This window comes from Eupeodes corollae, chromosome 3 (assembly GCF_945859685.1).
Source record: "Eupeodes corollae chromosome 3, idEupCoro1.1, whole genome shotgun sequence".
Classification (NCBI taxonomy): domain Eukaryota; kingdom Metazoa; phylum Arthropoda; class Insecta; order Diptera; family Syrphidae; genus Eupeodes; species Eupeodes corollae.
The window spans coordinates 86,254,715-86,276,765 of NC_079149.1; the positions used below are offsets into that span (position 1 = coordinate 86,254,715).

General features: G+C 32.0%; 1 protein-coding gene across 1 annotated transcript in view; it reads left to right on the forward strand.

Moving 5' to 3' along the window:
* The window catches only part of LOC129951095 (proto-oncogene tyrosine-protein kinase receptor Ret), a 113,180-nt gene that overhangs the window by 72,728 nt on the left and 18,401 nt on the right, over positions 1-22,051 (forward strand). Inside the window, exon 2 of the mRNA XM_056063105.1 lies at positions 6,179-6,942. Within this exon, the coding sequence (XP_055919080.1) occupies positions 6,179-6,942 (764 nt within the window). The remainder of the gene's footprint in view (positions 1-6,178; positions 6,943-22,051) is intronic.

Sequence of the window (22,051 nt, forward strand, 5' to 3'; positions counted from 1 at the left end):
TTGAAACATAAATTGATTTATTTGGAATGTATTGAAAAGGCACATAAAAAGATTTTTCAAACTCGGAGGTGACAGATTATTGCTAAGGACTAACTTCTATTGGGGGACCGTGTGTCGAATTGTTGGTATGGATAAAGTTATTTTTGAAAAAGTCGTACGTATGGATTCGATTTGATTCCAAAGGAACAAAATGTTAGGTTTCAAGTGATATTTTCAACAACTGCACCTGAATCTCTTTGAGTGCTAATAGATTAAACACAAGATTAAAAAGAGTAGATATACGCTTTCTAACGAAACAGATCGTTTGAGAATTGCTACGGAGATGAGGTATTCAGCTGTTCAAGAAAAATATCAGACCTATTTAGGTCTAGGTCTAGTAGTACCCGTGGCATGATGGTTAGTGCGTTGGACTGTCTTGGGTACGATCTATGCCTATGTCATCTAAAGTTTTTTTCACGGTTTCTGCCTCTTGCGAGGAATTGACTAATTCTCCAAGAGTAATTCTTGTCATTGGATTCGGCTTAAAATTGTAGGTCCCCTCCATTCCTGACAACAGTACTCGCACACAGGAATGGTTGAGAGGTGTAAGTCACTAGGCGTTCCCAACGGACGGTTGCGCCACCCAATTTATTTTTTTATTTAGCTCTATAGAAGATGAAATTAATTAAATTAAATCAAATTAAGATAAGGATTATTCAAAATAATATTAAGTACAATTTTTTGAAATTTATTCTGTTTTTGAAGTTTAAATCGAGTGTTCGAATTTTTTGCACAGTTTTCTATAAAGCCTTCAAATGGATTTTAAATTTTTGAAAACCAAAAAATTAAGAAACATTAACAAAATATTGACCATTAAATTTAAATGGTAACATTTTTGATGTGGTGCGTGGTGCCTTTCACAAGTGCTTAAGACATTTTTTCCATAATTGTTTCTATTATTTTGGACATGGCTGTATGTTCTATTTTATATTTATTTGTCTAAGCTGTATTGTATTGTGCTAGGTGTAGTAGACTCTGCATCGTTACAAAATGCAAATTTTCTGACAAAAAAGAAATCAATATAATGTGCATATAATAAAATGGAAGAATGCATGAATAAACATTTTCAACTTCACGGTTTTGGTATAGTTGTGTGTGCGTATGTCCTTCAAATCTCAAGAATTAGTTACTCGTATGATAACGACTTAAAAAAAATGTTTGACAGAAAATAAAACAATAGAACAACTAATACTAATTATTAAAAAAAATAATAACTTAATGCTTAATTAAAAAAGAGGCTGGGATGCGACCCACACTGATAACTTCCAATCCCGTCTATCAATTTGTCTTGCTTTAAAGTTTGTAGGTTTGTAGGTGTTGGGTTAAAAAAGTGTTCAGTTGAATTATTCTAAAAGATTTAAAAATTACAATATTAATTATATTTCGACATTTTGCATTTGACGAAACAGTTTGATTTAAATATCTGTTTTTGTAAACGAGATTTTTAGTGGAAAACAATTTTTACCAATTTTAGTAGCATTTATTAAAAGATTTTATTTCTTAAATAAATAAATACAAATTTTGTATTTATGTTTAATGAAGGTTTTTAACAGTAGCTTTTCCTTCAAATCACGAATTTAAGCTTTATAAAATTGATTACAAAATATATACTTGGCAGTAGTAAGGTAGCATATATACCGATCTCTGTAAATTGTGCAATATAGGTTTAAGTATGAAAAATGTAAACACAAAATTTGGCTACAAATAAAATTGAATAAACATTGAATAAAGGAATCTAATTTAAAGTCAATATCTTCTTTTCCTCACGAGATATCGAGAAACGAACATCAATTTTTACCAAATTTGCGTACTATTTTTTGATGATTTTATTTTTTTTTATGAAAATATAGATTTTTATAAAAAAAGGACAGAATATCATTTTTTCTGTGAAACAAAAAAAATGTTTAAAGACAGTATTTTTAATTTTTGAAAAGCTATTTGAGTCGAAAGTAAATTTTTACCAAGTTTTAGTATTTTTTTGTAAGCTTTTTATTTTTTGTAAAAAACGGTCAATTAGATTTTTCTCAAAATTTTACTAAATGTTTACAACAATATTTTTTTAAAGATAAAATTAGTTTGAAGCTAATATCTCAAAGTTTTGAAAAGATATTTGAGTCGAAATTCAATTTTTACCAATTTTGAGTAATATTTTTTTTTAGGTTTTTATTTTTTATAAAAAAACTGTCAATAATTCGATTTTTCTCAAAAATTTACCAGACACAGAAATCGTTATTTTTCTTTTCACAAAATTATTTTGATGATAAAATTCGTAAAATTTTCGAGGAGAAGCATTTTTTTTAGTTTTGTTATACAGATAATAAGACAGAAAGATGCAGAAAGGGCTCTCAAGAAAATTGCGCGGGTGGTTTTTTTACCATAGCAGTTTAAAACAAAGGTGAAAATTTTGGTTAACCCTAAATATCTTACGAACAAAAAACACTAGAGATTTGAATTTAATTTTATATATTAAACTGTAACGTGATCTCAAAGAAATATATTTTTTGAAAAAAAATCTATCTAACGGTTTTTTTTCTAAATCAAAAAAAAAAATTGTCACCTCCTAAATTTAACGACTAACATATGATTTCATCTCCAAAACAATTTTGAGCAACGGAGAATAATGTTTTTGAAATCTGATAAAATTTTGAGAAAAATCGAATTGACAGTTTTTTTTATAAAAAATAAAAATCTAAAAAAAAACATTACTCAAAGTTCGTAAAAATTAAATATCGATTCAAATATCTTTTCAAAAACTTAAAATTTAGGCTTCAAACTTATTTTATCTTAAAAGAAATATTGTTTTCAACATTCAGTAAAATTTTGAAGAAAATCGAATAGACAGTTTTTTTTACAAAAATAAAAAACCTAAAAAAAAAATTAATAAAAGTTGGTAAAAATTGATTTTCGACTCAAATATCTTTTCAAAACTTTGATATATCTTTTATCTTTCAAAAAATATTGTTGTCAACATTCAGTAAAATTTTGAACAAAATCAAATTGACAGTTTATTTATAAAAAATTAAAAACCGAACAAAAATTAACAAAAGTTGGTAAAAATTGAATATGGATTCAAATATCTTTTCAAAAACTTGAAAGTAAGACTTCAAACTTATTTTATCTTATAAGAAATATTGTTTTAAGCATTCTGAAAGATGTTGAGAAAAAAATTGTAGATATTGGCTTTTAACTACTTTTATCTTTCAAAAAATATTGTTGTTAACATTTAATAAAATTTTGAGAAAAATCGAATTGACAGTTTTTTTACAAAAAATAAAAACCTTAAAAAAAATTTAACAAAAGTTGGTAAAAATTGATTTTCGACTCAAATATCTTTTCAAAACTATAAAATATTGGCTTCAAACTAATTTTATCTTATAGAAAATATTGTTTTCAACATTCGGTAGAATTTTGAAGAAAATCGAATTGACGGTTTTTTTACAAAAAAAATAAAACTCTAAAAAAAACAATACTAAAACTTGGTAAAAATTTACTTTCGACTCAAATAGCTTTTCAAAAATTAAAAATATTGGCTTCAAACTTATTTTATTTTACAGAAAATATTGTTTTCGATATTCAGTGGTTTAATATAAAAATCCAACAGTCCGTTTTTCATAAAAAATAAAATCTATAAAAAATAGTACGCAAATTTGGTAAAATTGATACTAGTACATATAGACAAACTTTTAAACAAGACATATCGACAGACGGGATTTGAAGTTATCAGTGTGGGTCGCATCCCAGCCTCTTTTTTTTATTTTATTTTATTATTATTTTATTTTATTTAAAAAAAAATGTTGCAAACGAACGTACACACGCACGCACAGACATCTTTCTAAAAATCTTTTATTTCGACTCTAGGGAAATTGAAACGTCGAGAAATGTCAAAATTTTCAATTCGACAAATCGGAGTCATTGCAATAACTTCCTCTGGAAAGTTAAAAAAGAACGTAGATTTGTAGAAAAACGTCTGACACCGTTCGTAATTAACAAACAAGCTATACAATATCTTTCAACGGCATTGCCATTTGAGAGTTAAGATGACCAAAATTTTTTTGTTTACTTTTTCACATTTTATGAAAAAAATCTATAACCGAAAAAATATATCTGTTTCCTGTTAAAGAAACAATAAAACTGCCTTTTCGCACCGTATCCAAATTCAAGTTTTCGGAAAAAAGTTTTCGAAAATCGTTCAGGTTGAACATTTACAAGTTTTCGTTTAACATTTTAATTTTTGTAACATAAACTTTCAAATATAAATGCAAATTTTGTAAGTTAAAGTTTAGGCCTTAGATTAATTATTATTTGTGAAAATAAAATACATTTTGACCAATTGAATCTGATTTTCGAAACGGAAAAAAAAGTTGAAGCTCGCCTCAATTCTTTATACACCTACCTGAATCGAGTTGAAATGATCGGAATCGATTCAAAACTAGTGAAGAAAAATCTGTGTGGAGGAGTTGGTTTTACAGACAATGCGTTATGGTCTGTTTATTTGCATGTTTCTGTACAATAAATATAGTTGTTTAATCAAATTTTTTAAAAATGAATGCACATGGAGTAGGATGCATATTCTTATATGGTTCTGAACTATTTTGTTTTTCATTGTTTAACACGAATCAAACTATCTCACTTGCACTTCATAAGAAACATCAAAAAACAATGTCAAGCCAAAAAGATTTATTTAATCTAAACTGACCTTTGGTGGAAACGTAGCAAAACTTAATTATCTTTTCTATTGTTTCTGTTGCAAAATAAGCCCAGTTCGCCCATTTTCATTTACAAAACTAAATATTATCAACAGTATCATATTGATTTTTTTCGAAATGGAAAACGCATGATTCTAAATGCACAACTACTCAACGAACACAGCCATCGAGATACAAATTCAATCACATAAGATCCATTCGAGACTCGTATAAATGTCAAAAACCCATCCGTAGTAAGATTCTACTTTAACTTTTATCGGTAGTATTTATGCTACGGATATTGTTTTTGTTGTTCGTGTAAAATCCTACTATACTATTAATAGATTTTCCAACAAAACACGGGTTTTTTCTTTAAAAATGTTTGAGTCTTCTACAAATTCAATGGGCAAAATAAAGGTTAATTTTTATTTCAAACCTCTGGAGTTGTGGACCAAAATTATTTACATATCAAAGTGTAATATTTCCTTGACAGCAGTTATCAGCTGGTTTGTTTACATTTAATTGAGCGCTGAATGTTCACAAGGTTTGTTTCTATATTTCATCTTTGAATTGCTACTAGTTTTTGAAATTTTAGGTGCAATATACCAAAAATCAATATTTTAGGCGTTTTTGAAACCACTCCAACTTCTAAACGCTTGCTTGCAGAAAAAATGACTTATTTTGTAGTACATTTTATGATTTACAAAATCAAGCTCAAAAACTTTTTTGTATCATTTACCGTTCAAAAGTTACATATTCAAAACGGCAATTTTTGACAAAAACCTTAATGTTAAGGTGGAATTTTCGGGGAATTGTTGTCATTTTACTAATAACGACGCCTTCAGTATCTTAACCAATTTTCAGCGATACGAAAATTATTGTGAGGTATGAATATTCTATTTTGACCGATATTTTGCTGTTGATTTTGACCAACTTCTTTATCATTATCATTCGCGTTAATTTGCTCCTATCCTTTATTTAAGTCTTGATGATTAATATTGATTCTGGAGTGTGAATGGCCAATTATTATCACATAATTAATAACACTATAAAAAAGGAAATAGACGCCTTAGAGATCTTAATAATTTTGCTCCTTATAGGCATCAATAATACGAGAGTGCAACTTAGAGGTAATTAACCTGCAGCTCCTGATTAGTAGCATCATTTCAAGGCAAGCATGAAACTTTGTTTGACTTTGTTTTTATAGTGTAATATTTAAATAAAAGTCTGGATTGATTTTTACAAATAAAACCAACCCGACCTTTGTCAAATGGTCACACGAGGGCAATTTGGCTAAAATATACAACCGATTTGTTTCAATTGAATTTAAATGCATTAAATATCTTTTTTACCAAACACTGTTTCTTTATTCTCCTTGTTTCCTATTGAAATGGTAAAATCATGTCCATTTAATATTTATTTATCTCATTTTTGTTTTTGTTTGTTTTTTCCAGGATATGATGTATTCTTTCCCCTCTCATCAGTCCGCTTGACAATACCCACAAACGAGAAAGCTCTCAGTATTTTCACAAAAATTCCATTTGGAAAATTTCAAGTGGTTTCGTTAGCGAACAATAGTCCTGCCGATTCGGCCACAAATTACACTTACAGCTTGGAGAAGAGCGATGAGGGCGATGAGTGCTTGCAAATAAACAATGGCACTGGTGAAGTACTCCTAACTGAAGCGTTTCAATACACAAAGCACAATTCGCGTTATATTGTGTCAGCAAAGACTTCGCAAAACAAACCGTCATTTAAAATGCCGCATATGTCTGTGGAAATTGTGCCAACGAACTCGACCGACTTTTGTGGACAGTTGGAAAATGTGTGCTACTGGAGTGGAGCACATTACACGGTGAAGGAGGACCGATCCGATGTCAACTTTCGTCCTGTGCCTATTGGTAAACTCCGACCAAATGGTTTTAACTATTTATGTTCTGAATACGATGTATCCTACAAGTTAATGGCATCTGAATTTTTAACTGTGAAAGAGGAGACATTGTATGCAAAGAAGCCAATTGACCACGAATCGAATAGTGTTTCAACTAATGGAGTGTTTGCAGATGTTAAGTGTATTGCTAAAAACATACGTATGGGCGAAACAATGGAGTTGATTAAACGAATAAATGTTACCGTCTTAGATCGAAATGACAACGGTCCAAAATTGCAGAACACCAAAGATCTAGATTTTAGACTGGACGATCCACACTTTCAAATGGTATGTGAAAAAATATTTGTTTCATTTAATTTCGGGTATTTGAAATTTATATAAATTCTTGCTAATTCATGTTCGAAGATTCAATATTCGTAGGCAGCGTAAACAAAATAATTAATTTGACAACATATTTTATAGCAAAAAATCTATGAAATGACATCATCAAAAGAAAATACCTTTTTGTTTTTATTATTTAACTCGTTTTGACTGTTTCTACAAAACTATTCCATTTAAAAGGCTCGGGATAACTTCAGTGTTCCATTATGGTTTGATTCTCACGTTAAAAACTTAAAAGACAAAAGGAACAAAACTTGGATAAAGTAATCAAACAGGAACTGATGATGATTATAGGACATCCTAAATAATGACTACATACGGAAAATTGAATTAAACCTTAAAAATAATCCTGATAGTTTTTGGAAATTCGTTAATCGTAAGAAGAAATCATGTTTGTACCCTAACTTAATGACTGTTTCGACATCAAATAGTAATGAGCCGAGAATAATTGCGAACATGTTTGCAAACTACTTCAAAGATGCTTTTGTAGATTATAATACTATTAGTTTTCCTAACACATCTACCACTGTTATAAATTTCCCCCACTTAAATTCTATCAATTTCGTTATAAGTGAAGTAAAGTGACTTTCCTTATTAGTATCCTAAAACTTGACAAATGTTTTAGTCCTGGTCCCGACGGTGTACCATCATTCATTTTAAAGAAATGTGCTAAGTATTTAGCACACCCGTTATGTGTTCTTTTCAACACATCTCTAAGTTACTCGCTGTTTCCTTTTATCTGGAAGAGCTCCTTCATAAGACCAGTACACAAAAAAGGTCCTAAAAACGAAATAATGAACTACTGACTATCTGTTATACCTAAACTATTTGAGTCAATAGAATGTAGCGTCCTTTCTTTTCACTGTAGTTCAATTATCTGTGATAACCAGAATGGTTTAGTTAAAAAGCGTTCAACTGTTTCTGATCTGTTCCACTTTACGTTCTTTTGTTTAGATGTTTTTGAAAAACGTGAACAAGTAGATTGTATCTTTACTGATTTCTGCAAGGCCTTTGATAAATAGTGTCATAAAACATTACTTTTAAAACTATCACATCAAGGTTTTAACGACAATTTCATAAACTGGATCTCGTCATATTTGCAAGATAGACGTTATAGTGTTAAATTTCGTAATGAGCGTTCAAGTTCATTTGTTGTGAATTCTGGTGTCCCCCAGGGTAGTCAGCTTGGTCCTATTCTATTTATTTTATTTATAAATGACTTGGTTTCGATCATACAAAATTCATCTGTCGTAATGTATGCTGCTGGCATTAAAATTTTAAAAAAAATTGACTCTACATGTGACTGTATCCTCTTGCAAGGAGACTTAATATTATTCAGGAAATGGTGTAATAATAATCTTCTTGTTTAAAATGTCGACAAATGTAAAACCATGAGTTTTACACGCAAAAAAGTTCCAATTGTTTTTAGTTACATGTTTGATTCTTGTCCTTTAAGTAGAGTATTTGGTGTTGTCTTAGATCCTAAACAAAGCAAAAAGAGTTCTGGGTTTTATTTTTTATTAAGAGATTTGGCCGTGATTTCCGTGATCCATATGTTTTAATTACTTGTTGTTTCATTTGTGAGACCAGTCCTGGAATATATTTGTACAGTATGGTCACCTAACTACGCCAAATTCCTTGAGCTTAATACCAAATAACTTCGTAAAGCATATCATCTTCGTTGATCACATAAGGCACTTATACAGACGTATCGCATTTATAAAAATTAACAAATGTTTACATTGAAAAGACGTATCGCATAGGCCGAATAATTAAAGAGGGTTCCAATAAGGGGATCACTTTGATATTAACAAAAAATAAGAGGCTGGTATTCGACCTTCACTGAAAGCTTCCAATACGCGCCCGACTGCTGATTTGTCTACAAGTTTTAAGTCGAAAACCATTTAAAAGGTAAAGTTTGAACGTTAACATTATGTGTGAAATACTTACTTACTTAATTTGGTGCTACAGTCCTGTATGCACTAGGGCCTCACCCAACAAACTTCTCCATCTAGCTCGGTCCCTAGCTAGATGTCTCCAGTTTCGCGCTCCAAGTTGGGTGAGATCACTTTCCACATGTGCGCGTCAACTGATCCGCGGTCTTCCTCTACTGCGCTGTCCTGTGGGTGTGGTTTCGAAGACTTTCCGGGATGGAGCATTGGTTTCCTTGCGCTCTACGTGACCCAGCCATCTTAGTCGTTCGACTTTTACCCTTCTGGCTAAGTCTACGTAGCTGTACAGCCCACTTCACTCCCCTTCGATGCATACGGGACCGTATGTCTAACGAAGAACTTTTCTCTCGAACCGACCCAAGGTGCTTTCATCAGCTTTTGTCATAGTCCATGCTTCTGAACCGTATAGCAGGACGGGGATGATAAGGGTCTTATATAGCAACACTTTGGTCCCGCGAGAGAGGACTTTACCGCTCAATTGCTTTCTTAGCCCAAAGAAACAGCGGTTAGCAAGATTTATTCTGCGTTTGATCTTAGCGCTGGTAGACGAAGTCTTTGGTCATCCTGCACAAACGGACGAGTTTGGCAGAGATGCCAAAACTAGACATGGCTCTATACAGCTCGTCCCTGTAGATGCTGTCATCTGCAGTCTTGAAATCGATGAAAAGATGGTGGGTGTCGATTTGGTGTTCTTGGGATTTTTCCAGGATCTGCTGTAATGTGAATATTTGACTGTGGCCTTTCCTGGTCTAGAACCACTCTGATAAGGATATGAGGTAGTTGACGATGGCTTTAGACGTTCACATATTATGGCAGAGAAGATTTTATAGGCGATGTTAAGTAGACTGATTCACTTATAGTTTGTGCAGTTTAAAGGGTCTCCTTTTTTCAGGATCGGGCAAACAATACTGAGGTTTCATTCATCGGACATGCTTTCTTCCGACCATATCTTACAGATAAGTTGGTGCATGCTTCTAACCAATTTATCTCCAGCTGTTTTAAAGAGCTTATGATTCAAGCCATCCGTTTCAGCGGCTTTATTAGACTTCAGCTTAGATATGGCAATCTTTACTTCGTCTAAGCCGAGAGGACAGGGTTTTTAGCTTTCGTCGTCTATGTTGAATGGATCATCCTTCCTGACAGCGGAATTCGGTTCGTTGTCGCCGTCATACAGTCTACAGAAGTGGTCCTTCCATATCCTCAGCATTGACTGCGGTTCTACTATGATGTTTCCACTTTCGTCTTTGCATCCTTCGGTTCAAGGTTTATGTACCTGTGAATTTCGTTTCACCTGTTCATAAAACTTTGGAAATATGTGTGAAACACTACATCATTTAAATAAACACCATGCGAATTGTTGCAAGCATCGATTCTTTTGAGGTTTGTTTCGACCACTTTTTGACACATATTGTGTGGTATCTCAGCCATAAATTGACAAATGTTGGTTTTTAAGTGCTCAAGTGTTAACGGTTTACCTGGATAACTACAGTCTTTCGCGGAGCTCCACAAAAAAAAAGTCCAGCGGTGTCAAATCTCATGATCTTGGTGGCCAGTTTATATCGTCACGACGAGAAATTACGCGGCCAAGAAATGTCTCTTGCACTAAAGCCATATTTGCTCGAGTTTTGTGGCATGTGGCACCATTCTGTTGAAACCACATATTTCACAAAAAGGCCCAAAAAGACGGTTATCCTATGACTCTAACGCTCCAAATTGACGGTGACAGTCGTTCCATCGTCGTTTTCGAAGAAGTAAGGTCCAACCACACCTTCGGACCAAAGAGCGCACCAACCAGTGACTTTTTGTGGATGTAATAGCCTTTTTTCAATTACTTGAGGAGTCTCAGAACCCCAAATACGAAAATTTTGTTTATTAACATACCCATCGAGTGAGAAATGAGCTTTTTCGCTGAAGAAAACCGCCGTCCACCGCCTGTTGTTCAAGGTCGCATTTGAAGTATCTATTACGTTGTGAATGGTCAGCTGACATCAGTTGTTCTCTGAGCTGGACTTTATATAAATAAAGGTGTAGATCCCAATGCAAAATATGCCATAATGTGCCGTAAGCCAGTACTAATTCTTAAGAACGACGAGGAATCGACACATTCGGGTCTTCGGCAGTACTTTCTTTACAGCAGCGATATTTTCAGTGTTGCGAGCGAAACCATGACGCACAGGCTTTATAATATCTGATAACAATCCAGTCTCTTCAAATTTCTTTTCAATTTTTCCAATTGCTTGCGTAGTTGGACGATTTTTTAAAGAATAATCTCCTCTTAAAGCACGATATGATGGCTGTGACAGAATCACCCTTTTTGTAGTGCGATAGGTTAATGATCCATTTTCGTAAATGACAGACAAAAAAATTAGTTTAACAACTTAGTTTGGCATACATATTTGTCGAATTCCACCCCTATACTTTTAAAACCGCAAAATGGATAACCCGTTACTAATTTTATAAATGTTAAAGTCCGTTCGTTTGCTTGTTTGTTTGTTTGTTTGCCCATCCTTCACGTAACAACGAAGCAATAATTTAACACGTGGAGATGGTTACGAGGCTAGAAAGTATTTTAAGCTACTTTTTATCTTGATAAAATATCTTATTCTCAACAGATCCGCCGGTAATACTTATAATTAAATATGATATATTCTTTTTTTAGATCATTAAGTAGTAGCATATCATTAGGAGCTTCCTGTTTTTGGGCCTATCATTGTTGCTTACCATTAGGCTTTTCTTTTTTATTTGGCGGGTTGAGTATAGAACAGACTTCCTGCATAATTTTCTATTAAAGATGGAAGATGGCGACTTGCAGAAATATTATTTATAATAATAGAACAAAGTAATTGTGAACTTATTGCAAGTACATATTTACCCTGATTTAGAAAATAACATACATGACAATCAATTACTCTGTCAAGGGATAAATCGAGAACCAAAAAACGATGTTGTTTCCTTAAAATAAATTTAAACATATTCGATAAAGTAACAGGATATACGAAGGATTATTTGTAACGGGATTGAACCTAGAATAGCTTAGCTTTTCCCATGTTCGCGGGTGTCCAATGCCCAGAATCTGTTAAGTCTTTTATCTAATAAAAACATATTTCACATAGGTAACAAAATCATATTAAAACAATAAATAAATGATAACAAATATTTACTTTAACGAAAACAATTTTTTGAAATATATTTATCATTTATCACGTATATCACATTAGACAAAGTTACTTTTGATTTCTCTTTGTTTCTTTTGATTCAGGAAAGCTTACTAACTAACTTATGTATACTTAACCTTTAACGGCTAGAATCTAATAAATAGCAATTTAAAACAAAATTATATTTGGTTTTGAAAGCTATAGCAAAAATATTATTCAAATAAAATGACAATTTTAGCCCTTGTACATTAATGATAAGGGTGTCATCACTATTTAATCTTTGATTTCATAGAAATATTTTGTGTCAAAACTTCCAAATCACTTTGGTCAAAAAACAAACAATACTAGTTTTCAAAGAAAATTTAATACTTTAGAAAAAAGGTCCACATTCCGGCAAGCAGAGCCCTAGCTAAGCGAGTTTACAGCGTTATTGCAGCCACGACACCCTTTTGTTCTTCTGCTGTCCTTCACGACAGAGATCGTAATTCTAGTGTATCAACTGAAAGCTCATATTTTTCTGTGGATAGTTGCACCTTCCAATTTTGGGGAATTTTTACTTCATATGTTAATATTTGTTTTGGTTTTAAGTCTTTAAAAATCACTGTTATCATCATCTGTTACTTTTTTCAAGAACTGCAGAAATATTATTTTTACTGAGCTATAACATTTTTATTCATATATTAGCAAGTCTTCAGTGGGAAATTCAACTCCATCGTCATCATAATAATCTCCTGCCTCTGTAGTAATATTAATACTTGCTTCTGTCGATTGTGTAGAGGGTGTTGTAGTTTCTGGTAAGACCGATGAAGGTGACGTAGTCTCAACTGTTGGAGCTGCCGTAGAAACAACTGGAACTACTGAAGGAGTTGTAGACTCAACTGATGGAGCTGCCGTAGAAACAACTGGAACTACTGAAGGAGTTGTAGATTCAACTGTTGGAGCTTCGGTGGAAACAATTGGAGCCATTGTGGTCCGGCAAGGTTTTGTTGGTGGTCTACGAGTAGATCCCTCCATTCCTGATGGCTTATCACATTTTCCCATTTCACAAAGGGGTCTTCCGCCTGATGGTCCTCCCATTCCACCGGGTGGTGGAGGTGGTGGTGAACCTCCCATTCCACCGGATGGTGGTGGTGGACGTGAACCTCCCATTCCACCGGGTGGTGGAGGTGGACCTCCCATACCACCAGAAGTCAGTCCTATTAAACCACCCAATGGTCTTCTTTGTCCGTGAACATGAACAATGGTAAAAATGGTTAGAATTAATATAAAAAACTTCATGATGTCTTCGTTCCTAAAATTTCTTTTCTAATAAGATTGAATAGAAATTGTTTAAGTTTTTATACGTTTCATTCAACAGGAAAAAACGTTTATAAATAATAATTTGTGTTATTTAATCATATGTTCTTATTTTTATCATTCTAAATATCCATTTGTGTTTTTGTTTGGTGATGTTATAACAATATGCATGAACTTCAAACTCTGCGACATAAAGCGGCACGTTCAGTAAGTCAATATTTTATTTAGCTTGGATTGCTTTCAGTTGTTTTTGTTAGTTTTAATTAATAACAGTAGCTTTTATTCAAATATTATTTCTTATAAATAGAAATATTTAAACAAAATGCTTGAAAGTGGAGTGGATACTGAAGAACAATTTAAAAAAAAAAATCATGGTAAAAATAATGAATGATTTGAATGCAATAAAAACTACCATTAAAAGGTACAGAGAAAGGGCAACAATTATTTAAAATCGTCTTAACTTCGACTTCAATGTTGGATCGAAAATAATGCTCGCCCCCGCACCATCATGGCTATCACTTAGGGTTCATTTAAATAAGAGTTAAGTTCAATTGTTAGCAATTGTTGACCTTTATCATTCCTACGGCCCAAGATTATTATTATGTTATTAACTTGTAACAAAATAACGATATTACGCCGTCGTTCTTTCAATGTTGAAATGTCAAATAGTTTCAATTTGTAAGAATCCTCAGCTCAACTCTTGAAGATGACTTAAATGTATTAAAGTAAATGGTTTTGTTTACAATCAAGCATATTTTTCTTTCAATATCAGAGAACGAAAGAATATTAACATTTTGCGTAATCTTTTCCATCTTTTATACTATACAGGTATCATTGCAAACGGATGAAAAACAGCAAACAGCGAATTCTCTTCTCACTCTCACTATCGTCCAATTGCACTCAAGTCCCTTCTTTCCAATGTCATGAAAACGCTGATAAATTATCAGTTTAAGAAATATCTTGAAGAACAAAAGCTTCTTAATGATCGGGAGTATGTCCGTTTTGGAATGAGTAAGATTCTTGTATTTATGTACTTAATATTTCAAACAAATTTGAAAATTTGGAACCAAGTTCTCTTTTAGATAATGCGTGCTTTTGAAACTGATGAATATCTTCTTCATTGTATTAAAAACCACCTTTTTAACCATTTAATACAAGTTGTATTAGATGGTTTCAAGTCTGAAATTCATAAAACAGATGCTGGTGTGCCCCAGGGCTCCGTTTTGTCTCCGGCACTCTTCCTTATCAAAAACGATCTCTTGTCTCCCTTAACTTTTCATATTGATTTCTAGATTCACATTCTTTTCCTTCGTATGTGGAACTTGAAGGGCAGCGTATGATAAGATCATTTTTTTTTTTTACACTTCAGAATTTCAGAAAGTAGTAAGCTTATAGCAAGCGTCAAACTACGATCAGAGGCTCATCATAAGTGCATGTGTTAGTTGTTAGTAAAAAATAATACAAATACAGCCTAACACACGCACAAAATACAAAACAAAATTAGCATTTAACTATTACAGAACAAAAAATTACGATAGTGGAGCACTGGTTCTAAACAATGATTTTAATCCCACCTTATTTAAATTTAAATCTATCGATGAACAGTTTAAGTTATATAAAATGCTCATTCGACTTAAAGCTTCATTCTTGCCATAGTTAGTTCTATGGAAGTCAATATGTATAAAATCAAACGTGCGCAGGTGATGAGTTCCGCCCGGTAATTCAAATGTATACAAGATAGCAAATAAGGTGCATCAATTTCACCATTAATGAGTTGATGAAAAAATACTAAGTCATTATTAACACGCCTTTGATGGAGAGATTGCATTTGAAGAAGTAGAATACGGTGTTCATAGGGAGGCAGATCATAGGGATCTTCCCAAGGAAGACCTTTTAGGGCAAAGCGAATGAAATTATGTTGAATTGATTCAATACGTTTTCTATGAATTTCGTAATAGGGAGTCCATACCTGCGAAGCATATTCAAGATGAGGACGAACATGGCAATTATACAAAGAAAGGGTAACATAGGGATCATTGAACTCCTTTGCCCAGCGTTTTATAAAACCAAGCATAGAACTTGCCTTATTAACAATAACATTAATGTGATGTGTAAACTCTAAGTTGGAACAGAAATGTACACCTAAATCTTTAAATGTGGGGACACGACTGAGTTTTTGCTGTGATATACAGTAGTCAAATACGTTACTGATTAGTTTTTTAGTGAAAGTTATAGTCTGGCATTTTAAAGGGTTGAGTAAAAGGCTATTTTTCCCACACCAAAATGTGAAACTATCAATGTCGGCTTGTAAAAGAATACGATCATGGTTTGACTTTATTATTTTGAAAATCTTCATATCGTCAGCAAAAATAAGAAGTTTAATTATGTTCTCAACAACATTGTTTAATGAGGTAATTAATAGTATAGAATTAAATGCTTCAAAAACTTAATGCTGTCTTTTGTCGTCGCAGCCATAAGTGGGACTTGCTTCGAGGAAACTAATCAACTTTCAGTTTTCGTTACGTGTATAACCGATCACCTCTTATGGAATGATCGCATATTAGACATTAATTAAAATGCTACTAGGTGCTTAGGATTTCTCCGATAATGCAAGACATTTTTCACCCCTATGAGGTGGCTGTAATTTACTAAACCTTCATTCGTCCAAAATTTTAATATAACTCGGTTATTTGGTTAGGTGCGAATGGCGATAAAACTATAACCGAAACCTTTCGTTATTTTACCGATATTTTAACGAACAATGTACGGAGTTGCAGTCCGCCTTCAAAAATCTCTCATTTTCAGGAATGCTCATCAGTTTACCCTTGAAGCCAATTTCTTACGTACTTTCAACTACCTATATAGATTCTTTTTTTAACCCCACATCGAGAATGTGGAAGCAGAACGCTGTTTTTCCCTCCCATTTTAATATTAAACATTTTAAGACCAATGTACAAAGGTATCTGCTTTTAAACCATCCATATTCTTCTTAAGCTTGCACTGTGTTTAAACATTAACATTAAGAATTCAAATTGTTATTTTTTTAATAAATTTACTTTTCAACCTGTCGTTAAAAAAGGACATATTGGATTTCTGATGAAATCTAACACAGAATTATTGATTTTATTGAACATTTAATTTAGCAGAACGACAAAATTGAACCATAGTAAGAAAAAGAACAAACCACAGGTGTCTCATCTCCAAATATTTGTCCAAATTCAGTATAAACAAAACTGTTTACTTAGCCTGCGGTTTAATTAAGTATTTAAAACGTGTACATTTGGTTATGTCTTTTGAGTCATTGTTATTTACCCAGTATTTTTATTTTCGATTTTAATTATATCACTATATTCAATTTGAAAAAAAAAATATATGTAGTACGATCTTTTTAAATGCTTAAGGCGCCATGGACATGTTAGGTAAGAGCTGTCATTTAAAATTTTTAATTGCCAGTTTTAAGTAATTTAGGAAGCAAGTTTGATGAATGGCAGATAATGTTCAAAACTTTTTTAAAGTCAAAGATCAATGTAGATACATTTATATTTTCGAGAGTAACATTGTGTGGCATTTTTTCTTAACGCACGGAAGGTCCTTTGACCTCCAGTTAATCAATTCAGTGTTATATTGGACAGGTTCAGATAACATAACGACTGTTAACTATGAATAAAAAAAAGAACTTAGGAGATATTCATATATAAAAAAATACTTTTTATGCTGATAAGAGGAATTCATTTATTGATTTAAAATGATAATGCTCATAGCAATAGGAATCGAAAACTTAAAAACATCATACTTCATACTAATATTATAAATGCTAATGTCAGTTTGTTTGTTACGCTTTCACGCAAAAACTACTTAACCGATCATCATGAAACTTTGCACATACACTCTTGAAGGTTTTAGAAGTAACATAGGATACTTTTTATTAAAAAAAAAATTAAAAAAATACGAAAAATAGGAAAATTGTTTGTTAAAATATCGTCAAATTTAGCTACTTCAACGCCATCTAGCATCATAGTAATGAAGTTTCAACCCTGAATACTGTAATACCAACCTACTGTATTACCGACGGTGACGACAATATCTAATTCAATATCTAATTCAATTGAATATAGTTTCAACTGTTCCTAATTTTTTATATTTACCGTACATGTTACGAATGTCTGCGCATGTTGTTGCATCATGTTAGAGGTCCAATTAGCTTTACGGAACTTAAAATTGTCAATGGTCAGGAATGTCAAACCTACCGAGAAGCATGTGAAGCTCAGCGACTGTTAGAAAATGACAATCATTGGGATGAAACTATGGAGGAAGCTGTACAATGCCGATCGCCAGATAAAATCAGGGAACTTTACGCTACGCTTTTATCTTCTTGCGGTCTTTCTAACCCTCAAACTCTTTGGAATAAGTACAAAGAATACATAGCTGAAGATACATCAACTGCAGCAAGTACACACAGACATTACTTTCAATGAACATGTCTACAATAAAACGCTAATTATAATCGAAAACAAGGTTTTTACGATGGTTGGAAAAAAATTAGATGATTTTGGAATGTCCAGCCTTATACGAGACAATGTGGATGATTTTGATAATGAAATTGCACGAGAGCTAGATTATGATTTCATAGCACTGCAACATCAAGTGGCAGAATTAGTCCCTCAATTACTTCCAGAGCAAAATCATGTTTTCCATCAAGTTTCACGTAAAATAGACTCCGGTAGTGGTGGACTCTTCTTTCTTTAGAATTCAGAATTATTTATTTTTGTTACGGTAAAATATATTTAAACATTTGTTGTTGCATTTCAATAAGCATATATTAAGGTGTTGAAACTTCATTGTCTGTAGTAATTTTTAAAAATTGTTGATCCCAGCCAAGCAATAAAATTTAGTTATTATATCGACTCATTTCTATTATTATACCCTTACCCTTTATCTGTCATACTTAATTAATTTCTGCACTGCGGGCGAAGCCGCGGGTAAAAAGCTAGTAATAAATAAAATTTATAATAACAAAAAAAAAATACAAATATTAATTCATGAGAAAATATCACAAACTTTTCTATTCTTCACATTAAATTAAGCAAAAACGAATAACTTATTATTTAACATTAAATTAAGCAAAAACGAATAACTTATTATTTAAATGACAAGTTTTCATAAAAATGTCTACAGTCTTCAGGTAAGAACTCTTTAAGTTCTTGTAAACGAAAACTTTCCGTTGTGACCAATCCATTTTAGTCCAAAAATTTTCAAAAGTTGGCTTCAGTAAACGTACTACAGAATCGTTTTGAAGATTTTTTACTCAGAAAAGCAAGAAGCACCATTGACTCTGGCTTTTAGAATCGTATCTTGTTTAATAATTTTATTTTTCCTTGTATAGCCAAGGTATTGAAGTCCTTGCATTCGAAGTTGCTTGTTTTTATTCTGTTTCCAATTTTAATATTGGCCTTTTTACTTCCAAATCTTCCATCTTGCATGTCACCATACTCACAATCGTTTGACAAAATGTTGTCCACATTTTCTGGTACTTGAAGATCGAGCGGTGGATCTAATGTTTCTTCAAGTAATAGCTCATTGTTTTCTATAGTTTCCGATGTATCATTAAACTCTAGCTGTATGATCTGGTGTTCATGCACTTCAACCACTGATCCCACATCAAGACACGACTCGTCAGTCATTTCGTTGTGGCTAGGAGTTGTGGAGGCTGGCTCAATGAACATTTCATTGGTACTGGAAAAGATGCTGTTAACCGGCTCAATAGTCATTTTGTTTGAAAGATAGAAGCCGTTTGAGCCCGCGCCATTTCGAGGCATTTCTTCGCTCGAGAGCACATTTTGCTTTTAAATAATAAATTAAAAGAGCATTCTATAAATTAATTAACCTACCAAGAAGGGTCTATTAAAACCTTAATTTGTGGTACGACGAGTCATTAACTTATTTAAGAACTGAAATAAAAAAATGAAAATTTCAATACAAATCCGTTTATAGGAGATGTTATGGTACCAGTTGTAACAAACAGAATACCTCCTATCATACTTTGCACAAGTTCTGTGAGTTTAATTGTTTATAATTGTAATAAAATCGAAAAACTTTATAACTATGGTACTAAAAAACACTAATTTCTTCAAAAAACAGAAAACTAAACAAATACTTACATTAAATAAAATATGGAGCAAAAACTTCTTGTGGGTCCTTGCGCCAGCAAAACAATGAGTGAAATGTGATGATAGGAGATATTTTAGACGCGAAGATGATAGGAGGTATTAAAAAATGACAATAACAATATTTTGACAGCTGTTGGAGACATAATGAATGCGTTCACCGGTGCAGATGGTAATTCTTAACAAAACTAAATCAAAAAGTGATTTTCACAAAAAATGTTTGTTAGGAGGTATTCATAGTTAACCGTCGATACGTTACTTTATTTGCAGTAAACTGCATTCTTTTAAAGTACATTTTGGCGAAGGGAACTACAATATCATTTTTTCAGATTTTTCGGTCAATTTATCTGAGTGGTTCAAGTAGTGAAACCCCGCTTAATTGACATATCTGCTCAGTTAGTGAAACACGTATAATTGCACGAGTAGGTCAACTAAAAAATAAAATATTCATTCCAGAAATTTACTCTTTAAACATTTCAGTGTCAACTTAATTGCTTGCAAAGATGTGATCGACTTCAAGAATTCTGCGACAGTCTTGCCACGTTCGATGGCTGTAATTTCCTTATTATGATGCACGTTGTATTTGTGGGTACAAACTGCACGTTTACATTTTTTAAATCTTCCAACTTCTTATGACAGGCAGCATTGTTGACAAAAAGAATTGTTTGTCTGTTCTGCTTTATCATTTCTTCTTTCAATTTCTTCAAGAACAATTAAGCGAGTAATTCAACTAAGCAGGGTTCAATAAACTCTAAAAAGCTTTGCTACGAAGTACGAATAGTCAATTAAGCGAGGTGCAACTAAGCGGAGATTACTGTAGTTACTTTTTCAAGGGTGATACATTTCAAACTCAGCACCGTAGAGATATTAGTATACCTAGTACATTTCTCTACATTTGTAACCCGTGGCATGATGGTTAGTGCGTTGGACTGTCATGCCAGAAGTCTTGGGTTCAATCCCTGCATATGTCATCTAAAGTCTTTTCACGGGTCCTACTTCTCGCGAGGAATTGAAAAATTCTCCAAGAGTAACTCTTGTCATGAAAAAGTGCTTTCTCAAATTAGCCGTTTGTATTCGGCATACATACTGTAGGTCCCCTCCATTTCTGACAACATTCCTCGCACACAGGAATGGTTGAGAGTTGTAAGTCAATAGGCCCTAGTTCTCAACGAACTGTTTCTCATTGCTCAGAACTTTACTTTACTAACTGCTCCCTTTAGTTAATCGTGCAAAAACATCAACAGCATAATTGTTACTACAAAGCTACAAAGATTTTGTAAAGATTAATTATTTCTTTTAAAGTGTCTTCTACATAAAATATAGAATGAAGTTTGCAAAACATATTTAAATCCCAGAGTAATAAAGTTCAGCATTCATTTAAAAAAGAGGCTGGGATGCGACCCAAACTGATAACATCCCATCCAGTCTGTCGATTTGTCTTGCTTAAAAGTTTGTCTTTATGTACTAGTATCGATTTTACCAAATTTGCGTACTATTTTTTATAGATTTTATTTTTATGAAAAAAACGGACTGTTTTTATATAAAAATCACTGAATATTGAAAACAATATTTTCTATAAAATAAGATAAGTTGGAAGCCAATATTTTTAATTTTTGAAAAGCTATTTGAGTCGAAAGTAAATGTTTACCAAGTTTTAGTATTGTTTTTTTAGAGTTTTATTTTTTGTAAAAAAAACCGTCAATTCGATTTTCTTCAAAATTCTATCGAATGTTGAAAACAATATTTTCTATAGGATAAAATTAGTTTGAAGCCAATATTTTATAGATTTGAAAAGATATTTGAGTCGAAAATCAATTTTTACCAACTTTTGTTAAATTTTTTTTTAGGTATTTAATTTTTTGTACAAAAACTGTCAATTCGATTTTTTTCAAAATTTTACTAAATGTTAACAACAATATTTTTTGAAAGATAAAAGTAGTTAAAAGCCAATATCTACAATTTTTGAAAAGATATTTGAGTCGAAAATCAATTTTTACCAACTTTTATAAATTTTTTTTAAGGTTTTTATTTTTTGTAAAAAAAACTGTCAATTCGATTTTTCTCAAAATTTTATTAAATGTTAACAACAATATTTTTTGAAAGATAAAAGTAGTTAAAAGCCAATGTCTACAATTTTTGAAAAGATATTTGAGTCGAAAATCAATTTTTACCAACTTTTATTAATTTTTTTTTAAGTTTTTATTTTTTGTAAGAAAACTGTCAATTCGATTTTTCTCAAAATTTTATTAAATGTTGTAAACAATATTTCTTATAAGATAAAATAAGTTTGAAGCCTAAATTTCAAGTTTTTGAAAAGATATTTGAATCCATATTCAATTTTTACCAACTTTTGTTAATTTTTGTTCGGTTTTTAATTTTTTATAAAAAAAACTGCCAATTCGATTTTGTTCAAAATTTTACTGAATGTTGAAAACAATATTTCTTATAAGATAAATAAGTTTGAAGCCTAAATTTCAAGTTTTTGAAA